This window comes from Aythya fuligula, chromosome 6 (genome assembly GCF_009819795.1).
Source record: "Aythya fuligula isolate bAytFul2 chromosome 6, bAytFul2.pri, whole genome shotgun sequence".
Classification (NCBI taxonomy): Eukaryota; Metazoa; Chordata; class Aves; order Anseriformes; family Anatidae; genus Aythya; species Aythya fuligula.
Window position 1 is genome coordinate 26,164,156 of NC_045564.1, and position 20,211 is coordinate 26,184,366.

At 38.4% G+C, this 20,211-nt stretch overlaps 1 protein-coding gene across 3 annotated transcripts in view; it reads right to left on the bottom strand.

Moving 5' to 3' along the window:
* Positions 1-20,211, bottom strand: part of EPB41L5 (erythrocyte membrane protein band 4.1 like 5) — a 51,969-nt gene that overhangs the window by 24,624 nt on the left and 7,134 nt on the right. For 2 of the 3 annotated variants that reach the window (XM_032190144.1, XM_032190141.1), the window contains exons 2-14: positions 18,411-18,515; positions 14,827-14,869; positions 13,584-13,662; positions 10,750-10,794; positions 10,391-10,443; positions 7,585-7,705; positions 7,089-7,176; positions 6,368-6,456; positions 5,463-5,532; positions 4,584-4,753; positions 3,277-3,383; positions 2,562-2,589; positions 118-163 (exon numbers count right to left, since the gene is read on the bottom strand). In XM_032190144.1, the coding sequence (XP_032046035.1) occupies positions 118-163; positions 2,562-2,589; positions 3,277-3,383; positions 4,584-4,753; positions 5,463-5,532; positions 6,368-6,456; positions 7,089-7,176; positions 7,585-7,705; positions 10,391-10,443; positions 10,750-10,794; positions 13,584-13,662; positions 14,827-14,869; positions 18,411-18,515 (1,044 nt within the window). The remainder of the gene's footprint in view (positions 1-117; positions 164-2,561; positions 2,590-3,276; positions 3,384-4,583; positions 4,754-5,462; positions 5,533-6,367; positions 6,457-7,088; positions 7,177-7,584; positions 7,706-10,390; positions 10,444-10,749; positions 10,795-13,583; positions 13,663-14,826; positions 14,870-18,410; positions 18,516-20,211) is intronic. The other variant, XM_032190142.1, reaches the window with a different exon arrangement.

A 20,211-nucleotide genomic window follows, 5' to 3' on the forward strand; every position in this document is an offset into this window, starting at 1 on the left:
AGTTAACTGTGCATAACTTTTCAATACAACTGGCCAGTATGAAGGGAATAATGAAATCCTCAAATCTGTTGAAACATCAAAATTGTCTTTAAAAAGAATGAAAGAGATAGGCCTTACTTGTTGTGATCCATTAGTTTGGGTAATAACAGCGTTGTTTGGAAAACTGAAAGGTAAGAAGAATTTATATCAGAATCAGATCAACAAAATATTTCTGAAGGATGGCAGAATTAAGGATTTAAGTAAGGATTTTCAGAAAGAAACAGAAATCTAATAAAGATGTTTTCAAACTACGTAAACATTCTCAAAAGAAAATTTGAAAACATGTTTTAGGTCAGCTGCCTCATTTTAGGTATGTAAGGGTATCCAGTTATTTTTTATTTTCACACGGTAGTTTATCTATCATTCCTGTTGTTTTTTTTTCCTTTCCTAAACCAGTTAAAGCTTAGAAAGACTTTCTGATTCAGCTGTAAGGCAGGGTGTTTTATGAGCAAAAACTGGATGACTTTTTAGTTGAATACTCAACAAAATGTGACGTTGTCAAAACTTTACTTACATAATATAAATAGTTTGCTCTGTAACTTGAACTCTTCAGATTTGAAGTTTCACATCATGAAATCATGAGTTTCTTCTGTGTAGAAGCTCTAATGGACTGAATTACCGCTTCAGTAATTTCAGTCTTAAAAGCAGCCACTCAAATTTATGTGCACAGCAGTTCAGCATAGCATTAATAATTTTATGAAGATTTTTTATTCTACAAGACACACTTCAAATTTGCTTGTTTTTGAGAGATTTAAAAGTATTAACATCCTGTGCAATAATTATGTATTATAAATCTTACACAAAGCTAGGTATTCAAGAAAAGATTCAAAACAAACATTTTTTTCCAGACTTCTAATCTTTTTAAAAACAGTTCCAGGATCCTACCGTTAATTATTCTTTTGATTTATGGCCTCTGCAATAGCTAACCAACCTGGCAAGCTGACAATTTAAATAGATTTCTGTATCTACTTCAGTCATTCTTTAGAATTATTTTACTTAGATACCATACTACCAAGACCAAACAACTTCTTCCTTGTCTGCTTTCTAACATCACACCTTCTGCATTAAGAGCACGTGGAGGTTACCACAGAACAGCACACATTTAACAGAAACGTTAAAGAATGACTTCTTGGCAGCACATAACCTTGTGCTGAGTTCATACCAAAGAGCAGAACAACATACATCTTTCATGATGCATTTCAATTAGCAATGCTCGAGTGTAGAGTTTCAGAAATGGCATTGATTGCTCTGGAGACTAACAAAACAATGCCACACCTATGTGGAAATCAGAAGACCATCGTCTTATCAGAAGGCAAAACTGCACCTTAAGTTTCTCTTCCCACTCTCAGAATGACCTAAGCAGCATGAAACTCAAACAAGGTCATAACAACACAGCATGACGAGAGTACTAATTAAACAGGCAGTCACAGTTTGCATGCAGAGGATCTTCAAGCACTTTAATGACACCCAGTGTTGAAGACAACTTTCTCATTTTATAAAAAGAAAAGCTAGCACTGAAGATACTTGCCCCTAAGGTTGCAAAGACAAAGAGACCTCCTCCACTAACATGTTGAACTGCTGCATTAGCCTCACTTTTCCTAGACTTCTACCCTTATGCAAGAATCAGCCTTGCTTGCTAGTAACAAGATGTATGTCTCTAATAAGCCTGCCGTTTTTAAATGTTATTCTGACGTTCCTTACACAACTCCTGACTGCCAGGATGCTTAATATGTAACAGTACCTACAGTTTCTTAAACAAACAAACAAAAAAAACACAGCTTAAAACAAAACAGAAAGGAAAAAAAAAACTGGACTGAAAGCAAAACTGAGTGACTTTGTTCCTCTGCTAATAGATACATTCTTTCTAGACTGCTTCCCTCTCTTTCAGGAACAGTGTGAATATAGTATGATACAGTTTCACAGAAGCATTTTACACTACAACTGTAAGAGTGAATCTCCACATCCAGAAAGACTCTAAGTACAGAAATCAAAAAGCTTCTCTCTCAATGTCAGTCATAAGTAATTCATAATTATCAATATATAAAAACAAATACTTCTAATAAAAATAAATGTAAGTGTAATACAGAATACAAAAACATCGAAATATTTTAAATATTTTACAGTATTTTCCCCTCCTCTGAACTTCACTTAATTATGTATTTCACTTGCATAGCCCAAGTAGGCAGATCTCAGCAACAACCTCATGCTTTTACTTGATCTCCTTACATGGCAGCATAGGGAACTACGGCTCATAATCAGCAAGAATCATAACTAGTCATAAACAAACATCATTGCTTTCCAGTAAGCTCCTCTGGCAAAATCTTCAATGTGACAGCAACACAGCAGCTTTACCTCAAACAGTAGGGTTTATTTAAAGCAAAGAAACACAACAACCACATCAAAACCACAGTTAAGAGGTTAACACTATCTGCATTTAACCAATATTATAGCCTCCTGCAGACATGTGCTCAAACATAACTTACAAACATCAAAAGGAAAGGAAGTATTAGAATGCATCTTACCTTGTTTCTTCAAGTTTAGCAACATGTGCTGCAAAAGTATACATAAAGTTTTAATTAAATTTTAATTTTTAATTAGGTTGTCAGTCAAATATTAAAGCATATTAAATAAAAGTAGTAAAGCACTACCTAAAAGTATGCAACTAAAAGACCAAGTGTTGCATGTAACCCCTGTATAACGTGTATAAAATTTAAATTGGAAAAATAAAAATAAAAAATCTCAAGAGCAAACCAACAAGTTGTATTTAATCAAGGATCTGAAAGCGTGCCTGTAGGTCACTTTTGACCTATGAAAGAAGGGAAATAAGAGACAAGGTATCACATGCTGCCAGGCTGTGGTAACGGACAGAATGCAGCTTCTAAGATCAAGAAAATATCCTTGACAAAAATTTCCAACCTGATTCAGAAATTTCAAATATTACCATTATCACGTTTCTGTTTTTTGTACACAAGTTTTACATCTTCATACAGAAACATACTGCACAATATTCATAGGTGTTTTTGCTGCCAGGAAATCTAGAATGACATGCTTTGGACACAAGCTTTTTCTGACAAATATAGATTACCCCCCAGCTAAGTCAAAGGAAACCTAATTTTCAAAATTCAAGAGAAAAGAAAGCAGATATAGGAAAAACTCCTATAAAGAAACTTTAAAGGCTGTGATTAATAGATTGTCACAGTGGATTGTACATCTCAAAATGGAAGGTCAATAGCTTACCTTTTGTTTGTAGTGTTCGTCTAGAATATCTTTTGCTGGGCCTCCTTTCAAAGGATGCTGATCTCCTGGCTTTGTTGGTCTTGGTGGTTTGATATTCTGTTTTCCCACTAAGGATGCCAAGTACAAAACCGTAAGATTAATCACTTGCTTTTTATGACAGCACAGACTCTGCTCAGGAAAACATCACATTTCTATTATAAATTCATAGCTTAATAATCTGATCCCATTTCTAGTAAAAACATTTGCCTTTGCATATTTCTTTGTCAAAATACATACAGATTGAGATCACAAATCCTAGGAGAGAATAAAGCTAGTCTGAGAGAAGGGTGAAAAACTTTCCCCAAAGCAGCATCAAAGTTTTCAGTGACAGGAAACATGATGAAATGTTCCCATTTGTCTAGAACTTCCTTCTTTCTGACACTCCTCTTTTTTCCTCACCTTTACTACTTTTCAAGCTCCTTCAACTCAACCGATGAAGAGGATAATAACAACTTGCAAGTTGCCTGCTGGGCCTAACCAACAAATGATGGTTCTGAAAATACAGCACATCTCCTTTTGGGTGGAGTCTGGCTGGGCTCTGCCTCCAAAGCCATAGCAGAGCCATGTTCTGCCACTGGTACTTCTGGTCTGTCTCCTTGGTACCACTGGTCCTTGGTTCTGACACACATACACACACACACACACGATAGTATTGCTAAAGTAACTGGAAATGGAAGCAAGGGCTATATACACTGTATGGGGTCACCCTTCCACCACCTGGTGTATGTTCTTACCAACCCTAGTGGGACTTTTAACAGCATCTAGTAGACCAGTCTGGGACTAGAGGCTACTGGGAAGTCATACTGGGAAGAATATACATAGGTACTGCCTGACGTGATGATTGGCATTATCTTAGGCTGCAGAAGCACTACTATGATTCAAAATCAGGAGTCAAAAGTCACACACTGTCCCCAGCTGTGCAAGTCAACCATACTTCCTCAGCAGTTCATTTAAAAAGGAGTGGCTTTTCAAGATGAAGGGGTCTATAAAGTCAACATACTACACGTGCTATGTAATGAACATGAACCTCAAAACACCTTTGATTTCCTTGCATGTTTTACACACTGATGACAATCAACTAAAGATAAATCAGACAGTGTATGTGTTCAGAAAACATGATTCAACAAAAACAATAATTCAACTCACTCATCTTGCAAATTTCACTCACTCTAGGTGAATGAATAGTAAATTCTCTCCTATTTCCACTCATAATCCAAGAAAAGCAAGAAATGAAAGAGGATATGTGCCAAATAGTAGATGACACTGACCTGTATCGAAACCGGGAACCTAGCCGAATGAAGCCTGATCTACTTGAGCTTTTTTGGACAGGACCTCGGAGCCGGAAGAAGGCGTGATGCTCCACTGCACATTTCCATAAATGTTTGCAGGCTTTGGGATGATCCAGTCTAAAGACAAAAGTGTGCTCCTGCTCCTTTCCCTTAAAGCACACAAAGTGCAATAAAGATTTATAAGAGGCATGAACAAGTCCAAGATACAATTAAGTGAAAGCCAAATAAAATGTTTTTATGAATACCTAAATGTATGATAAAAGAGAAATATTTATGGCAGAAAAATGAATCTTTTCAGAAGCTTTAATGCTTTAGTACTCCAATGTCTGAAGTTAGAAAGGGCTAGCACCTATATATTTAACAAGTCAATTATCTGAATAACTACAAATGAGAGACATTATTATTATAGAAAGGTACTTCTCAATGAGGCTAACTTGGTTTCACTTCCTAATCTGATCTCTTCAAATTTCCAACGCTCACATTTTCATCTCAGCTCTGAGCAATTTCTTCCCACGGGAATAACTCTGGCATCTGTGTAAGGAATTCATTCCACTAAATGTGCTACCTGGTCTTTTTTAAAACTGTCTTGCACAATGCACTGAAATAAGCACGTGGTTTCCAAATTATCTAGCCTACATTAGTTTAATGAGGTATTCCCTTTTTAAAAACAGGGTAGGAAAAAAAGCAATTGAACCTATTTATTTTATATTTAACTCCCTTTATTCCCCACTAGAAATCACAACCAAAAATCTTGGAAGGCAGCCACACCAATTCTCAAAACTTAAAGAAAGATCAGGAGCATGTAAACTAGCACTGTATAATCAAGACTGAGATGTAACTAAACCGATTGTTATCTACCTGTTCATCATCTTCAACAACAACAAGAGTGAGTTTATTCTTCTTGAAGTCAAGTCTTGTTATCTTTGGCCTGCAAGATGAACAGAAAAAGCAGGTTAGGCTTAGCTCTCTCAGTAACACACTGAGAGCTAGGTTAGACGTGCTGGTTCAAGCCTTTCTTTTTTTCCCCCTTTTTTGTGTGTGTTTTTAATTCATGCAGTAGGGCTTGATGATAATGGGGATACCAATGTATCACTTCCAATTTCAACACTTCATTAGAAACTTAAAAGTAAGAAGTCAGCAACTTCCAAACAGTTGAATATATTAGAAATTAGAATAACAACTACTTGAGCAGAAATCAAAGTTCCCCTAAATACCTTTGCTTGCCTAGTCTTCACAAGCACAGAAGACTGAGTTCATAAGGGCATAAAGGCAGGCCAAAATAATTCTGTTTTATTAAAGAAGTGCAAAACCCCTGTACAGTATATCACAGATCAAGTCCTATGATGGCTCTGTTTCAGAAAATTCCAGCCACAGAAAACATTAACATGACGTGACACAGAAATGCAACCACTTTCCTTCCCACCCATCAAAAAAACCCACAACAATTCAGAGTTTACGATGGAGGGACTCCCTATATTCTCGACTTTATAAGACACAAAAAACATTTCTGCCACTACACAAATGTTTCTCTGTGAATTTTATAAAATTGGACTGGACTAAGCCAAAGTAACTACTTATGTCTTCTTATGATGAAAGATTTTTTTGGACACCATGAAGATACTCACAGGCTAAAGAATACTTTTGCAGGTACATAGTGCTCCCAGTGCTCTCACATTTTAAAAATTAAAATTAAAAAATGGGGTAGTGCAAAAGAAATGGAGGAGTAAAAATATAAATTGTATCTTAACATACAGAGAGCTTACCAGAAAAACAAACCAATCTTTGTGTCTCCTTCAAAGACAAGAACTCCGGTAGGGGTTAATCCCAGGCTGTAATCATTGCCATCTCTTGCCTAAGTGCAGCAAAATAAAGATTATGCTTTTTTTTTCAGTGTTTGACCCTCTGTCCAAATTATTCTAGCGATTAATATAGCTTATTTGTCCAGTGTTACAATTCAACACATATATGCTTATTCAGTGCAACAAAGGTGTCCTAAGTGTTTCTGCGTTCAATGACTTATGCAATGGAGTTTCCAGTTTGCAATCCTTCAATAAGACTAAGTGGAAAAATTAAAGTTTCCTCATTTGCCTATGTAATAAGCACCTTGTGCAGTTCACTACACTTCCTTTGCCACAGGAGATCTATTTTTACCTGCAGTTTTTCGTATGATAACTGACTGAACCCCTGCCAATTTTAATTTAATTACTGTAATTTTCACATAGCTCTAGTCTAAATACAAACAGTAGTGCATACTGATGTGCACCAATCACACATTTAATATAGAGCGGATATGTTTGGACTTGTACCTTGTAGAAACATATAAAATAGAGTGGAATATTGATGTAAAGTCACATCACTTGTTACATAGTTTAGATGAGCACAATATTCCTATTTTTTCCCCCTCAAAGCTAAGTCTCCCTTGAAATGCTAGACAAAGCTAACATTACCATTTCCAAAGGTCACCATGCTGTGTTTTAAACATACCTTGACTATGTGCATGTCTACACCATACATTTCCAGCCACTTAGCTTTGTTTAAGTAGTTAGTTTCAGCCTGTGCTGGTGTTTGCCCCCTGAAATAAATTTTTTGCCATTAGGAAGATGCCTGGAAAAGCACAGAAAGGAAAAACTGGCACATGAGAAAGAAGAAAATAAATGCCTAAAAGGATGTGAAAAACCTAAATGCTGTTGACTCTCGTTCACTTAAGTGAACATCAAAGTCACTTTTGTAGGTTTTAACCTGAAACCAATGCAGCAAAAAATTGCTGCATTTTGAGATTTTGCAACCTCATCATTTTACTCAGACTTCTGGAAAGCTTCATTTTCACATTATATCCTCTAACAAAATATGACAGAACCATATTAGAATTATGTTCTTCTAGAAGACCACAGGAGAAGCATCAGCAGTATTTTTTTAATACATTCTCTTTATAGAAAAATCAACACAAGACTTGGTTAGCATGCACTGGAAGATCTAATACCTGCATTCCTTCCACTTCTCAAAAATGGCTAGTTCCATCTCCTCTGTCTGAGTAGGCACAAACCTGAACTCAGACACCAGCTCAGGGACATGTTCAGCAGGATCATAGTCTCCAAGTTCCGCTATAAAAGAACAGCATTGTCAAGCAAATTTCACCATGAAGACAGAAAATATTAACAGGAACTTCTGTGTACTTTTCTAGTTAATCTAAAGTACTAAATTTCTTTATTGATCTCCCCCTCCCCTCCTCAGTACTCCCACTAATTGCAGCATCACCTTTTTTGACAAAGGCACCAAAAAAATAATCCTATAGTATACACAAAACTTTTGCATTAATTTTTTTACAACGTGCTGTTGATAAATCAGTTTAAAAACATCTTATGAAGTTATCAATATCATTGAAATTCATTATTTTTCTTGCACAGCTTTCAATATTTTTGTCACTGAAGTCTCTACTGAAACAACAGGTGACTAAAGCTGTAATGGAATTTTACCTTATTAAAATATCTTGAAATTTGTAAAAAACAAAACCACTTCTGATAGTTTTATATAAAGTAACTGTCCATTCTAACAATCAATTTTTTGGTTTTATAACCATAAAACCCTCCTGCTAAATTTACTCTTGTGTGAGGGTATGATCACACAGCTGTTATTTTTCTCATTCCTTTTCATCTAGGAACATAATAAATGCCCTACTGGGTCAGTCAAATGGTTCATCTAGTCCACGGCTGCATGCTCAACAAGGGCAACAAGAGATGCTATTTAGAGAGCATACTGGAACATGCTAGTCAATGGGTGTGCCACATCAGAAGCACAACCTTCTTTTTTCCACTGATGCTAATGAGTCCAGCTTTAAAGACCAATGTATGCCTAAAAAGCTGAAACTCAGAAACCTTTACAAAAAAGGTCCTGATTTTCAGAGTCACTAGCATTTGCTCCTCCCACTGATTTCAAGATGTTTCTTGACATTCACCTTGTATCCAAAAAGTCAAAAATAACTCAAAACTTGTGTGTCCAATAAATGCCAATAATAATTCTGACTGAAAAAAAATGCAAACTACGTATGTAATGTAGGGGGAAAAAAAGTAATGTATTTGAAAAGTTCTTGAAAACTCAAATAAATACACGGAGTATTCCACTTGTACAAAAATTACATCCAAAAAGCTGTTTCTTGGTTCTTGGTTTTTGGAATTCAGTGAATATATTAATAGCCTTTTCACCCCTCTACTTTTTTTTTTTTTTAAATGCTGACAGAGGAAGTCTGTAGTTCTATAATAATTTACTCCCACTAAAACGCCTGCCTCTGTTGAAAGGAATGCTGTCAAAGCCAGCTTAGGTTCCAGCTGATTTAAATAAAAGTACACAGCTGTCAGACAGTAAGATTAAAGCCCTGCTACAGGCCTCATTGTGCAGAGAGGAAAGAAAATACTACCACAGAAAGCAATGTATATATGGCCTAATTAGATCACTTTGTTTTTGCAAAAAGTTATCCATGGAACATCTTAAGGCTCTAACAATACCAGTATTTCTAACTACAGAATGTATTCTAACTGTTTGTCTTCCATGCCAAAGAGCAGGGGTAAAAAACAGGTTTCCTGAGAGTTTAATGCCAACTCTCCATACCTACACTTGATCAAGGCTATTATTAGCTCCTGCCTTAAGAACAAAATGTGTTTTGGAAAGCATCTGTAAGAGGAAGAATTTCGGTGACTTAGTCCTGTTACCTAACTCCTGCTAAGTTAGTGCAACAGTACACTGGTTTGTAAGATGAATGTTGTATAAAAAATTTGTGTACCACAAGCACATGGCACATCTTCAGTTTCCCTCTTCAGGGAACAGCTTTACGGCACAGGTTTTGAGATTTTTTTGTAGACTTGCAAACTGGTTTGAACGAGGCCACACTGAGACAGACTCCAAAAAGGACCCAAAAGCCTACTCTAGCAGATGCATCTAAACACTTCAAGCCTCCCTGCTTTCGTGGGTCCCCCTGCTTGAAACTACAAACTTCGCATTTGTTAAGATGACACCCTCATCCAAACAACACAAGGCATTGGCCATGAAGATCAATGATGTACAACATATACAAGTAACCAAAGGCCACACCACAGCTCTTGGAAAAGCCATGGATTTGGGAGTCTCAGCTGGAATCAGAAGTCAAAGATAACTCATTAAGAGTCTCAGAACATTCAAACATAGTACTATAGAGCTGAGAAAAAAATATACTAGGTCACCTCTCTTGGTTGAAGAAGGATCTGAAATAGCAACAAGTGCAGTTCACCCGTAAATGCTCATGTACAAGCATGAGACATGGGGTGTTAACATGTTTCTACAAACATACAAAAATCAAAAGCCGGGTAGTTTTTATACATATGAGTTTTCAGTTGAGCTCAGACCCACAAAAAATTGTATCTGATTTGCACAATGAGGAAAACACACAGTAGAAACTGCATCATGAAAAAAAAAAAAAAAAAAGTGGCTTGTTTTCCTGTATCACAGCAATTTGGAAAGATAGCAAACCTTGTAGCTTGTGTAAAGGTGGACAGGTTTGCATACACACACATGAAAAAACAAATTTAGGACAAAGCTGTTTATGTTCAGAACCCCCTTGTACTGTTTCCTGAGGACTCAATTTTCTGTACACACTATCAGCAAAATTACAAACACAAAGAGCTGTGTTTGATATTGGATTACTGACATTTGGACAGAACCTGTTTTCTGGATACCACAAGAACAGACTAAAAGAAGCAGTAATAGTCTACCCAAAGCTGTTCACACAACTTCTTCCTTCCCCACTCACACCTACTCACCTTGCATATTATAAGCTGCCAACTGGACGGCTGTGTCAAAAGGACATTCCAATCTGCCATAAAAGAAACGGCTTGTTAAAACCTCATCTGAAACTAGCAGGCAACTCATATACCTGACAGTGACAAATGGTCCAAACATTTGGGGTAAGGAAGTGAAAAAGGAGTAGCAGATTTTCACCAAAGTAACAAGAGATAAGTAAGCATTCCTCTGCTGCTACTCATGCACACAAAAGTAGTATTTTAGAGAAAAAGTTACATTACTTAGTAAGTCTTACTAGCTGTCCAAATGTAACAGTTTAATAAATCCTATGGTAAATACACTGTAGTTGTCTAGAAGACTATTTAGTGGGAATACTTACTTTCCACTAAGAATATCCAGTTTTAGCTGCAGAACAAATAAATACCTGCAGGGTTAAATGAGAAACAAAAGTCATTGATTAACAGTTCTAATGTATCACTCAGCCAAGAGACAGCAGTTGGAGCCTGAAAAACTAAAGTCACATACTCTTTACATGGGTTTTCATGACTGAAGAAACTACAAAGGCTTTATCAGTTGGGTTAGCATGGCACACGTGTCAAATGAAGTAAACACAAAACTAGAAGTTACCAGAAGCTGAACTACAGTGCTGCATGGAAAAAGAAACAGAATACCTAAATAAGTCTCATTTATAACCCCAGGATCCTACATGGGCAGACCTACAGAAAGAGATCTGGGAGTGCTGGCTCAGCATGAGCCATGGGAGGTTCAGACTGGATACTGGGTAAAATTTGTTCTCTGTCAGGGTGGTCAGACATTGGAACAGGCTTCTGAGTGAGGTGGTTGATGGTCTTGTCAGTGTTCAAGAGATGTTTGGGCAATGCCCTCAATGACACGCTTTTACTTTTGGTTAGCCCTGAAGTGCTCAGGCAGTGGAACGAGGTGATCTGTGTAGAACAGTTTAGTTGCTTATTGACCTTAGGTCCCTTCCAAAGAACAACTTGCATCTTCTACATTTTCTTCATTACCCATAGACATTGATCTCATTAGAGAATGAATACTTAAAGTCTCTCAAAAATAAACATTCATGATACAGATTGGCTGGTTAAAAATCCTACCCAGAAAGCTGGCTGCAAAGTGACAAAAAAATAACCAGTAGGCTGCAGCCTTCTCAGACAATTGATTCTTCAGAGCCAGATTTCCATCACTGCCTTGTTTATTTAGAATTCCTCTTCTTGCTTAGAAATTTGCAGGCATTAAACAAAAAGCACGTATCCCCCACTGGTGTGCAGCACCTAGCCTTCTGATCCAGTACCCACAAAGCGCATCCCTCCTGCTCTGTTGTGGCACACAGCTTTCCCTTCACAACAGAGGTCGCCTTATCAGCTATAGGGCTGACTTCAGCCATGGCACCTGATTTGAATTGCACTGCAGATGAAGAGGAGCCTCACACACAGCCAAAGATGGTTCTCTTTCAACTCTGATGTTCACCAAGACCACATGTGCCTATGTCTCTTTGTAGTAACATACACGGGCATGAAATGCATACAGGCATTTTTCCTACAGGTCCCTTCGAAATCCATGAATGCTTTGTCAAAGCATTCATCACCCAAAGCTGGCCTCTAGATGCGGAATGCATTTGTTCAGTACTGACCATGGATATGAAAAGAATGAGCACAGGCTTCCTGTATGGAGTGGGTGCGACCAACCTGTGCTTATCAGCCACACACCACCTGCAAACTGTTCGAGCATACTTCCCATGCTCGGGCTGTGCTGCATGACCTCTGGCTGGTGGCATCTGACGGATGGGAAACTGGCAGAAAACATGAGAGATCTGCACCTGTGGAAGCTGACAAAGGCCTCCAGCTGGGTGTCCTGCCACACAAAGGAAAGGCAGAACCCTTGGAAAACCACTGCGACATCTGTAACCTGTAACAGAGCTCCCTTTCCCACCGCTTCTTTGTAAAATAGTCTCGAGACAGAGGAAAGACTTGCTGCACTCCTAGTCTGGAGGATTAGCTAAGCAGACAGACAGGGTTTAGAAGCCCTCAGGTTTCAATTCTGCCATGCTAAAACCTGCACAGCAAGGTCTGACTGGCAGAGCTCAGTCAAGGTGGATGAAAACGTTTCACGCTGGTAGGCAGACAGAGGTCTGAACTTTTTCTATTACTATGATTTTCAAAGACAGTCAGCTGTTGATTCAGGAACATGTATCATGGGTAAAATATTCTTCCCAGGTTGCCAAGAGAGAATTAAAACAGTTATAGCACTGTTATCACTTGCAAGCATGAAGCTGCTCAGAGTACATATGGCTGCACAGGGTAATGCTACTATAATCCTCCTGGTAGCACTCCTAGGGATTTGGCTAAAGTGCAGATCGAAGATTCACACAGATAAACCTAAAAAAAAACAAAAACAAATGCACTTCACACTCTTACAAATGGCTGAGGGTATGAAGTGTCTACATCTGACAAGAAAACATAAATTTGTTTTCTCTCCAAAATGGATCATCAGCAGTGGTGACAACAATGCAAAGAAATGTTGTCTTTTACAACAGATTTATACAGCTGACAGATGGTAAATTGTGTTCTCTTTCAAAGCACCCCAAATATGTCTCAGTCCAACATGAAATGCAGCATTATGAACGGTATGCAAAACACTTTTAACAAGAGAAACTGCTGCTTACCTGATAATACAATCCTACGCAAACAGTACTGTCAACCCACATCAAAACATAGTGGTAAAATAGTTTTTCTCTTCGCATAACCCTTAGCAAAATATCACAGATGTAATGAAACTTAACTAAACTTATTTTTTGCCAAAGAAAAGCCCTAAATTGCAATTCAATGCTTTTCTGCTTAGAAAGACAGGATGACTGCATAGAGCTTAAACTAAATACATTGAAAGCAGAATAAAGAAAGAAAAATTATGGCAGTTCAGTAAAAATTCTGTCCATTGTATACATACAGATCAGTTGCCAGAGCTGCATAATGAAAAACAGTGCATCAACTAATACAGTAAATATTTGCATCTTTTTAAAATACATCTCATTTATTTCATAAGAGCTACATTAGATACATGTATAAACAGTCAGGTAAGCAACCAGCTTTAAGGAATTCTCCGAAATGCTTCAAAACTGTTTAAATAAATAGTACAGAAACATTTTCCTGGCCTTATTTGAGCACATGACTGTCTCTATCACAAAATTCCTCTTACCTTGTTAGCTCTTCACGCAGATTGTTGGGCTCTGATGAGTAAAACTTTACACGAAAATGCAGACAATACGGTGGGCCAACTGCAAAGAAGAATTCATTTGAGACAGCAGCAACAGCTACTGGACCAGACTTATTTTATTACACAGAATCACATCACAAACATTGACTGAAATTGGCCCTATCCTACCACAAGGTCTTAGGCAGGAATCAATTTGTAGCAGGAAAATGCATGAAAAACATCAGGATGAACATACACTTAAACAGATGCACAAAATAGTTTTATATTTATTTTACAAGTCAACCCAACAGATGTATCACATGAAGTTGATCTGTCTTGCCAAGAGCACATAAATCTAGGTTAATCCTCACATTTAAGGACTCCATCCATCACCAAGAGAGCTGTGGATCTTGGCTCTGCAGTCATTCAAATCCCTAGGTACTCTGTTGGTGTCTGTAATGCCTTTCCAGAGCTCTGGGAAAAGCCCACTGTTGACAACTTTGGCATGCATATTCCACTGAATTTTAGACATATTTTCATATTTTAGGGGTATATAATAGACCCTTTTGGGCAAGAATCTTTTTTTTTTTTTTTTTTTTTTTTTTCCAGAAACCAGAGAGTTAACCCAGCAAAAGGATGGTTTAACAGTTCTTAAAAATGTGCAGCTCTCTCTGTTGATTCTTGCATTTGACAGGAGGAATTTTCTCTGACTGTGCTTCCAAAATTTTTGTTTTGCTAATAAAGCACCACAAATCCCCGAAGACTTCCCACATCAGATAGCAAGGAAGCTTCTGAGCAAAATCAGTTGATGTCACAGATTACCCAAGCACGGACCACTGAACCAAACAGGCCACAATGAATGCTTGCATAGCGAGTAATGACTTGAGGGACAAACACAAACAGATCAGGGCATTCTGAACCACTTCAAGGGATGGAGGCTCCACGACAACTTTTCCTATAGGCAGAATAAAGATCTGTGATGCTAAAGCATCTTCAGCTGCCTTGTCTCTATTTAAACTATAATTAATGAGCCTCTAACATGGCTCATTAAGGACATTAGATGAAAGTAATACGAACTGCAGAGGAAAGAGGTCATTAAGCAATCAGCAGCAGCATGCTGGGTTGGGGTTTCAGTGCCTACGTTACCCCTCACAGAGCACACAGTCCCTTCCTCCCCACCACTTCAGCTCTGTGCCTCCTCTATGCTCAATGTGAGATCCAAAGAGAAAATGGAAAAGACACTTACTTTTCACTTGCTTTTTAATGCTTTTTGTGTTGTCCAACCAATGCTGAAAAACAAATTACTCTCATTGAATCATCAATAACAAAATCTCACAAAAACCCCACAACATATTCATTTGTGAAGATGAACTATTTGCTATTGCAACATGCTCAAAACAATATAATCTAATCCAGTCCAGATATTTCACGATTCATAGTTCTTAGGGCTTGTTGAAGATACTGTTTGTAATGTAAAAACTTTGTAATGCAAAAAGTTAGCACCAGAAATATCCTGAAGTACCTTATCTAAAGCCAATCTTCCAGAAAGTATTATCTACTTGGAGGAAAAATAAAAAAATAAAAAAAAGAAGTATAGACAAGCTACTCAAATCACTAAAATTGTCACCCTGTCCAAACAAACAAAACTGTTGGCACATTAGTAGTTGGCCAGTGACTGTGTGCCAGAGAGGCATAAATTGTAACTCAGCTTTCTGACTCTGCTGCTTGTGATCACTCCGGTGTGGCGAGGAGAGACAAAATAAATACTGCTGTCTTTCAGTCATTTCTTTAGGTCACTCAAGCATAGTAAGTAACAGCAACGCTGTCTGTGTCTGAACATAGGGTCAGCTCCACCCAACTGTCCAAAACCTATTCACAGCTGACATTTATTTAGCAATTGCTGCACGGGAGGACAGAAGTCACTGCCTCACCTACTAATACTAATGATAAGCTATATACTAGATGTAGAGGCTAACTCTCTGAAGACAAAGTAGTGGCTTCACTTACACTGCTTATAACAGCATGTGAAAAATAAGCTAGAGGTGGCAGGTTGAGAGAAACACCTACCTGTAGATGCCATACTTCCTAACATCATATATTCTCACTGCTGAAGTGTTCATACCAGAAAATACAGCTGGGAAACTGACATCCAGCTAGTGGTAGGGACCTGCTTTGCAGTGCTGTGAATACACAAACAGCTCCCTCCTCTGAAGGAGGTGACTCGGTTCACAGGGAACACAGCACCCTGTTCAACACCACAGCGCTGGCTGAGCAGCCAGAACAAACCACCTCGCACACCGTGTCCCGGGTGCTTCACACTGCCCAGGTAACACCACCTCATTAGGCCGATCCCAAATGTCACCTTGAAACTAATGCAGATGAATTATACAATTAGCAACACACCTTTCGTTCAACTACGTGCCATGAAGTTTACAGCGGGCCCCAAGTAGGACAGAAAAGCAACAGGGGTATGAGAAAGAACCGGTATTTTCAGGTTGCAATGCCAAGTGCAAACACGTTCCTGTCCTCGGAGCAGCCCTGCCTGCTGCAGGGAGTGCATAAAGCCGACCTGTAACGCAGCCAGGGCACGCAGTGGCTGATACATTAGGTGCAGACCAGAACAACTGAACCATCGAGTGCTGTGGTGCGTGCACCTGGAAATGCTCTTAATAGTTACTGAAACAGAGCTGCTACAGACAGCTATTTGAAATGTTATCTAATGTATTTTTTAAATAAAGCAGGAACCTCAGGAGGAATGAAGCAAATATTTGTCTACTTTGCTTACAACGCCAGTGAAATGGAGTTGAACATTTTTTTGTTTCTTTAAGAAAATGATACCACCTCTCTTCCTACTCCACAAACTCACTTGCTCTCAGAGACAAGTGACTTGCTCCTTCCTCCACCCTAAAAATATACGATCTCTCCACCTGAGACTTGCAGGTGATTTAGACACAGGAACAGCAGAGAGAGCCTTTTGTAGGCTGCAGGACTGCCTGTGCACGCCTGCCTCATCCCTTCTGTTTTCTCTCATCTCCTCCACATTCCAGCACAAGGCAGCTGAGAGGCCCGAGACAGGCACTGACAGCGATTTACTCTGCTCAGCTCTTTACCAGCACTGCCTACAGGAGCCTGGTTTGGATGGCATGGGTGTGCTGGAAGAAGGGAGACAACTGCTTTCGAATGGAGGGGAAGGAAGGGAAAAAAACAACACGCGCATGGACACACACAGACAACAGGAAACTTAAGATTGATTCCAAGTGATTAAAAAGGAATTCAAGTGGACCTGGCAAAAAGATCCTTTAAGTTTACATTTTGACAAGAGTTTGTTCAACACAGCCTACTCCTGAAATCCAGAGATAAAGTTCACTAAAACAAGAAGCAATACAGACAACACACCGGACAGAGCACTGGAAATCACTACTAAAACAGTTTGCTTCTTCAGAAATTAAAAATAAATAAATAAAAATAAAAAATAAAAAATAAAACGGAAGAGTAAACAAGTTTTTGTTGATGTTGCTTTTAATTACAATAATGAGGCTAAATCTGTGTCTCATGTCAATTAATGGCTGCATACTCAGTGGCAATGTTATATGACCATTTTCAGTATTAAGCACTGCAGTACACAAAGTAACTGCTAGAGTAACAAAATTATGCTCTACAACTTCAGTAGGAATAGCAAGTATTTGATGCTTGCAATCTGAACATGTGACTTAGGAATCTGCCACCTGTTAAACGATCCATGTCTCCTTATGAGAAACATGCAGTATGGCTAAAGGGAAAGCCAAAAGCCCAACAAGTTATCAGCTACCTTCACATTTCCCATCACTGGCCATGCTGTGCTGTTCAATGTCAGCCTGAATCAGAGCCACTCAAATTAACATTTTTTTGTTCCTTTAGCTTAACCAGGATTCAGATCATACCTGGTACACTGTGAACAACCTTGAAAATACCTCCTTCTGCCACCTCTGGCCTCCTAGTGCAGGGAAAAGTAGCTCCTCCTAACCATCAGACTAGCAACGAACATAGAAATCACATGAAAATGACAATTGTTTCCCTTCACAACTTGTTTCAAGAACATGTTTAAAGAACCCAGTATCCAAATCCTAAGAAGTAAAATGTGTTTTCCTCCTCTGTTCTGCAAAAGGTTTAAGACCATTTTCACTACTAGAACTGCAACCCAGCAGCAGCTGGAGTCCTGCTAGTCATGAAGTGTGTGTCAGATTCTGAACAGTTAAATTATTTCCTCAAAAGAGAAACGTGCTCTACAATTACATGCTAAACACTAAACTCATCCCAGAAATTCTGAAAAGAAGCCATGAGGCTTACAAATATGCATAGATACACAAAGACTTTCTAGCATTCCACCTGAACACAAAAGAAGAAAGAAACAGGAAGTAAACATGCAGCTAACCTTCTAGGCAGGACTAAGTGCTCAGCCAGAAGCATCACCCACATGAAACTACAACTGCAAGTGAAAGAACTGTGGATACTCCTGACAAACACTGCCCTGCTGCTGTTTTCAAAAGTGTTTGCTCTCAAAGCAAACTGTCTGGTACTCGCAAACACAACCATATCCCTCTCAAAAACTCCTCATCGCGGAGCTGACTCACAACCAATTTGAGCAAATCAAGTAGGTACCCTGCTCGCTAAGACTATTTCCCAAGCAGACGTGAACAAGATGACTTTTGCTCAAAAGAATGTTGAGTTAAACTTGGGTTCACTTTAATAAAACAGATAGCTTCTGCACAGACCATAAATCAAGAAAAAGAAAGCTTTCTTTTAGCATTTTGTCAATATTAAGATTTAACATTTAGACTGACTGCTACTCACCGCCACTTGTGCGGAATCCATGAACCTTAATCCAAAGTAGTCGCTTTCTATAAGGTCCAGATGATACATGATCTGCTCAAACAGGAGCTGGCCTTTGGCTTTTTTCTGAAAATACAAAAGGATTTAATACTTAGCAGGTGTATCTACTGTAGCATCTACCTTCTCTTCTATTCATTGCAATTCCAGAAGTAAGAGGACTCCAAAATTAAGTTTTTGACAATACAACCTGTAAATGATTTTTTCTTGTATTTCTTGTTTTTGTGAATGACAAATGTACACCCCACAAGGAGCATACAGAATAACCTTTTTTGAAAAACATCCACATTACCTTGCACAAGGCTGAAAGTGTCAGAACATCACTTCATTATTGTCCCTTTTAGGCTTTCCTTATCCACAAAGTTCAATAGGACTGGAATCATAGCTAGCATAATTGACAGTAACTAATACAGTGGAAAATTTTCAGGGTGAATTGCCCCAGAAATGGCTACTGTTTGCTAACTAGGCAATTCACCAGTGCTGAAGTGGGTAGGAAAGCACACAGCATCGGGCTGCAGCATTCCATTAGCAGGTGCTTTTAGCGACTGCCAGGAAACTGTCTGGGGCAAGGAACTTTAACAAACAGCCCTTAGATAAGGCATTTACATAAAGCTCAGCTTGTAGGTGCAAAAAGCCACCGCATTTGTTCATACATAATTCATGAAAAAAACTTAGCTCTGGTCCCAAGCAAACATAATTTTTACAGTGGTGATGTAAAAAATTAATCTGATGTTTTCGAAGAGAAAGCATGTAAATAACACCGAGCAGCTTCTATACAACATACATTTTTCATGCTATGAACTCCTTCACAATAATACACTGAAAGAAAAGCTTAACTCTAACACTTGAAATGCCTAAAAGTAATACAAATACATGAATAAATTAAGGACTCAGAGTACAAGCCCCAGTGCAGAAAATAATTATTTTTACATCTAAAGAAATGCAGAGTAAGCATAAATCCTTTCTGCAAGGAGTTAAACAATTTTTGTATTTCCATAGCATCCTTCAGTCTTTTATCTAATATTTATACATTCACAACTTCAGAAATGGGCTTTCTAAGCATATTCTATAGTATGCCATTAATGGGCAGATTTCATCCACCCCTCAAGATTCTTGACCATATGGGAAGAACTTCCGAAGTGAACTGAACAGAATGCTTTACCCTAGTGTCTGAACACCAACACAGACAATGCTCCAAGATACCCATAGTTTACAAAAGGATTTTCAAGAATAAGCCAGAATTCTTATTCTCAGAAATAATCGAGTTCAATCACTGAATTATAATGATGTAAGAAAAGAGGAATACATAATTTGCTTCCTTCCTCTGCTCTGATCTTCAAGTGTTTTATATTTAATCTGGTAATCACAGTCACTGCTTTACCCTGTGCTTCACTTAAATCCAGAATGACATTTCATAGCCCTAAGTAAAATTGCAGAAAAGTCTGCAAACCCAATCTTCCTAAACAAGTTCTCTTGCAGTTATTTATTTCCAAGTCTTGGAGAAGGAGGGGGAAGAGGAAAGCAATGAGATCAGCTGCCAACTTCACACGCAGTTTCTTCAAAACACCGTACAACGAGAATGCTGGGATGCAGACCTCACCAGACTCATTCAGGGCAAGTTTTTCTGTTGGCTTCAAGGAAAAAGCACTTTTTAGGCAGCAGCATTTCCATTAGACAGCAGCAAGACTCTCCCAGCAGCAGCCTTAAGGCAAATCACCTACATATAAAATGCATTTCTTCCACTATTTGAGACAGTGACAGATTT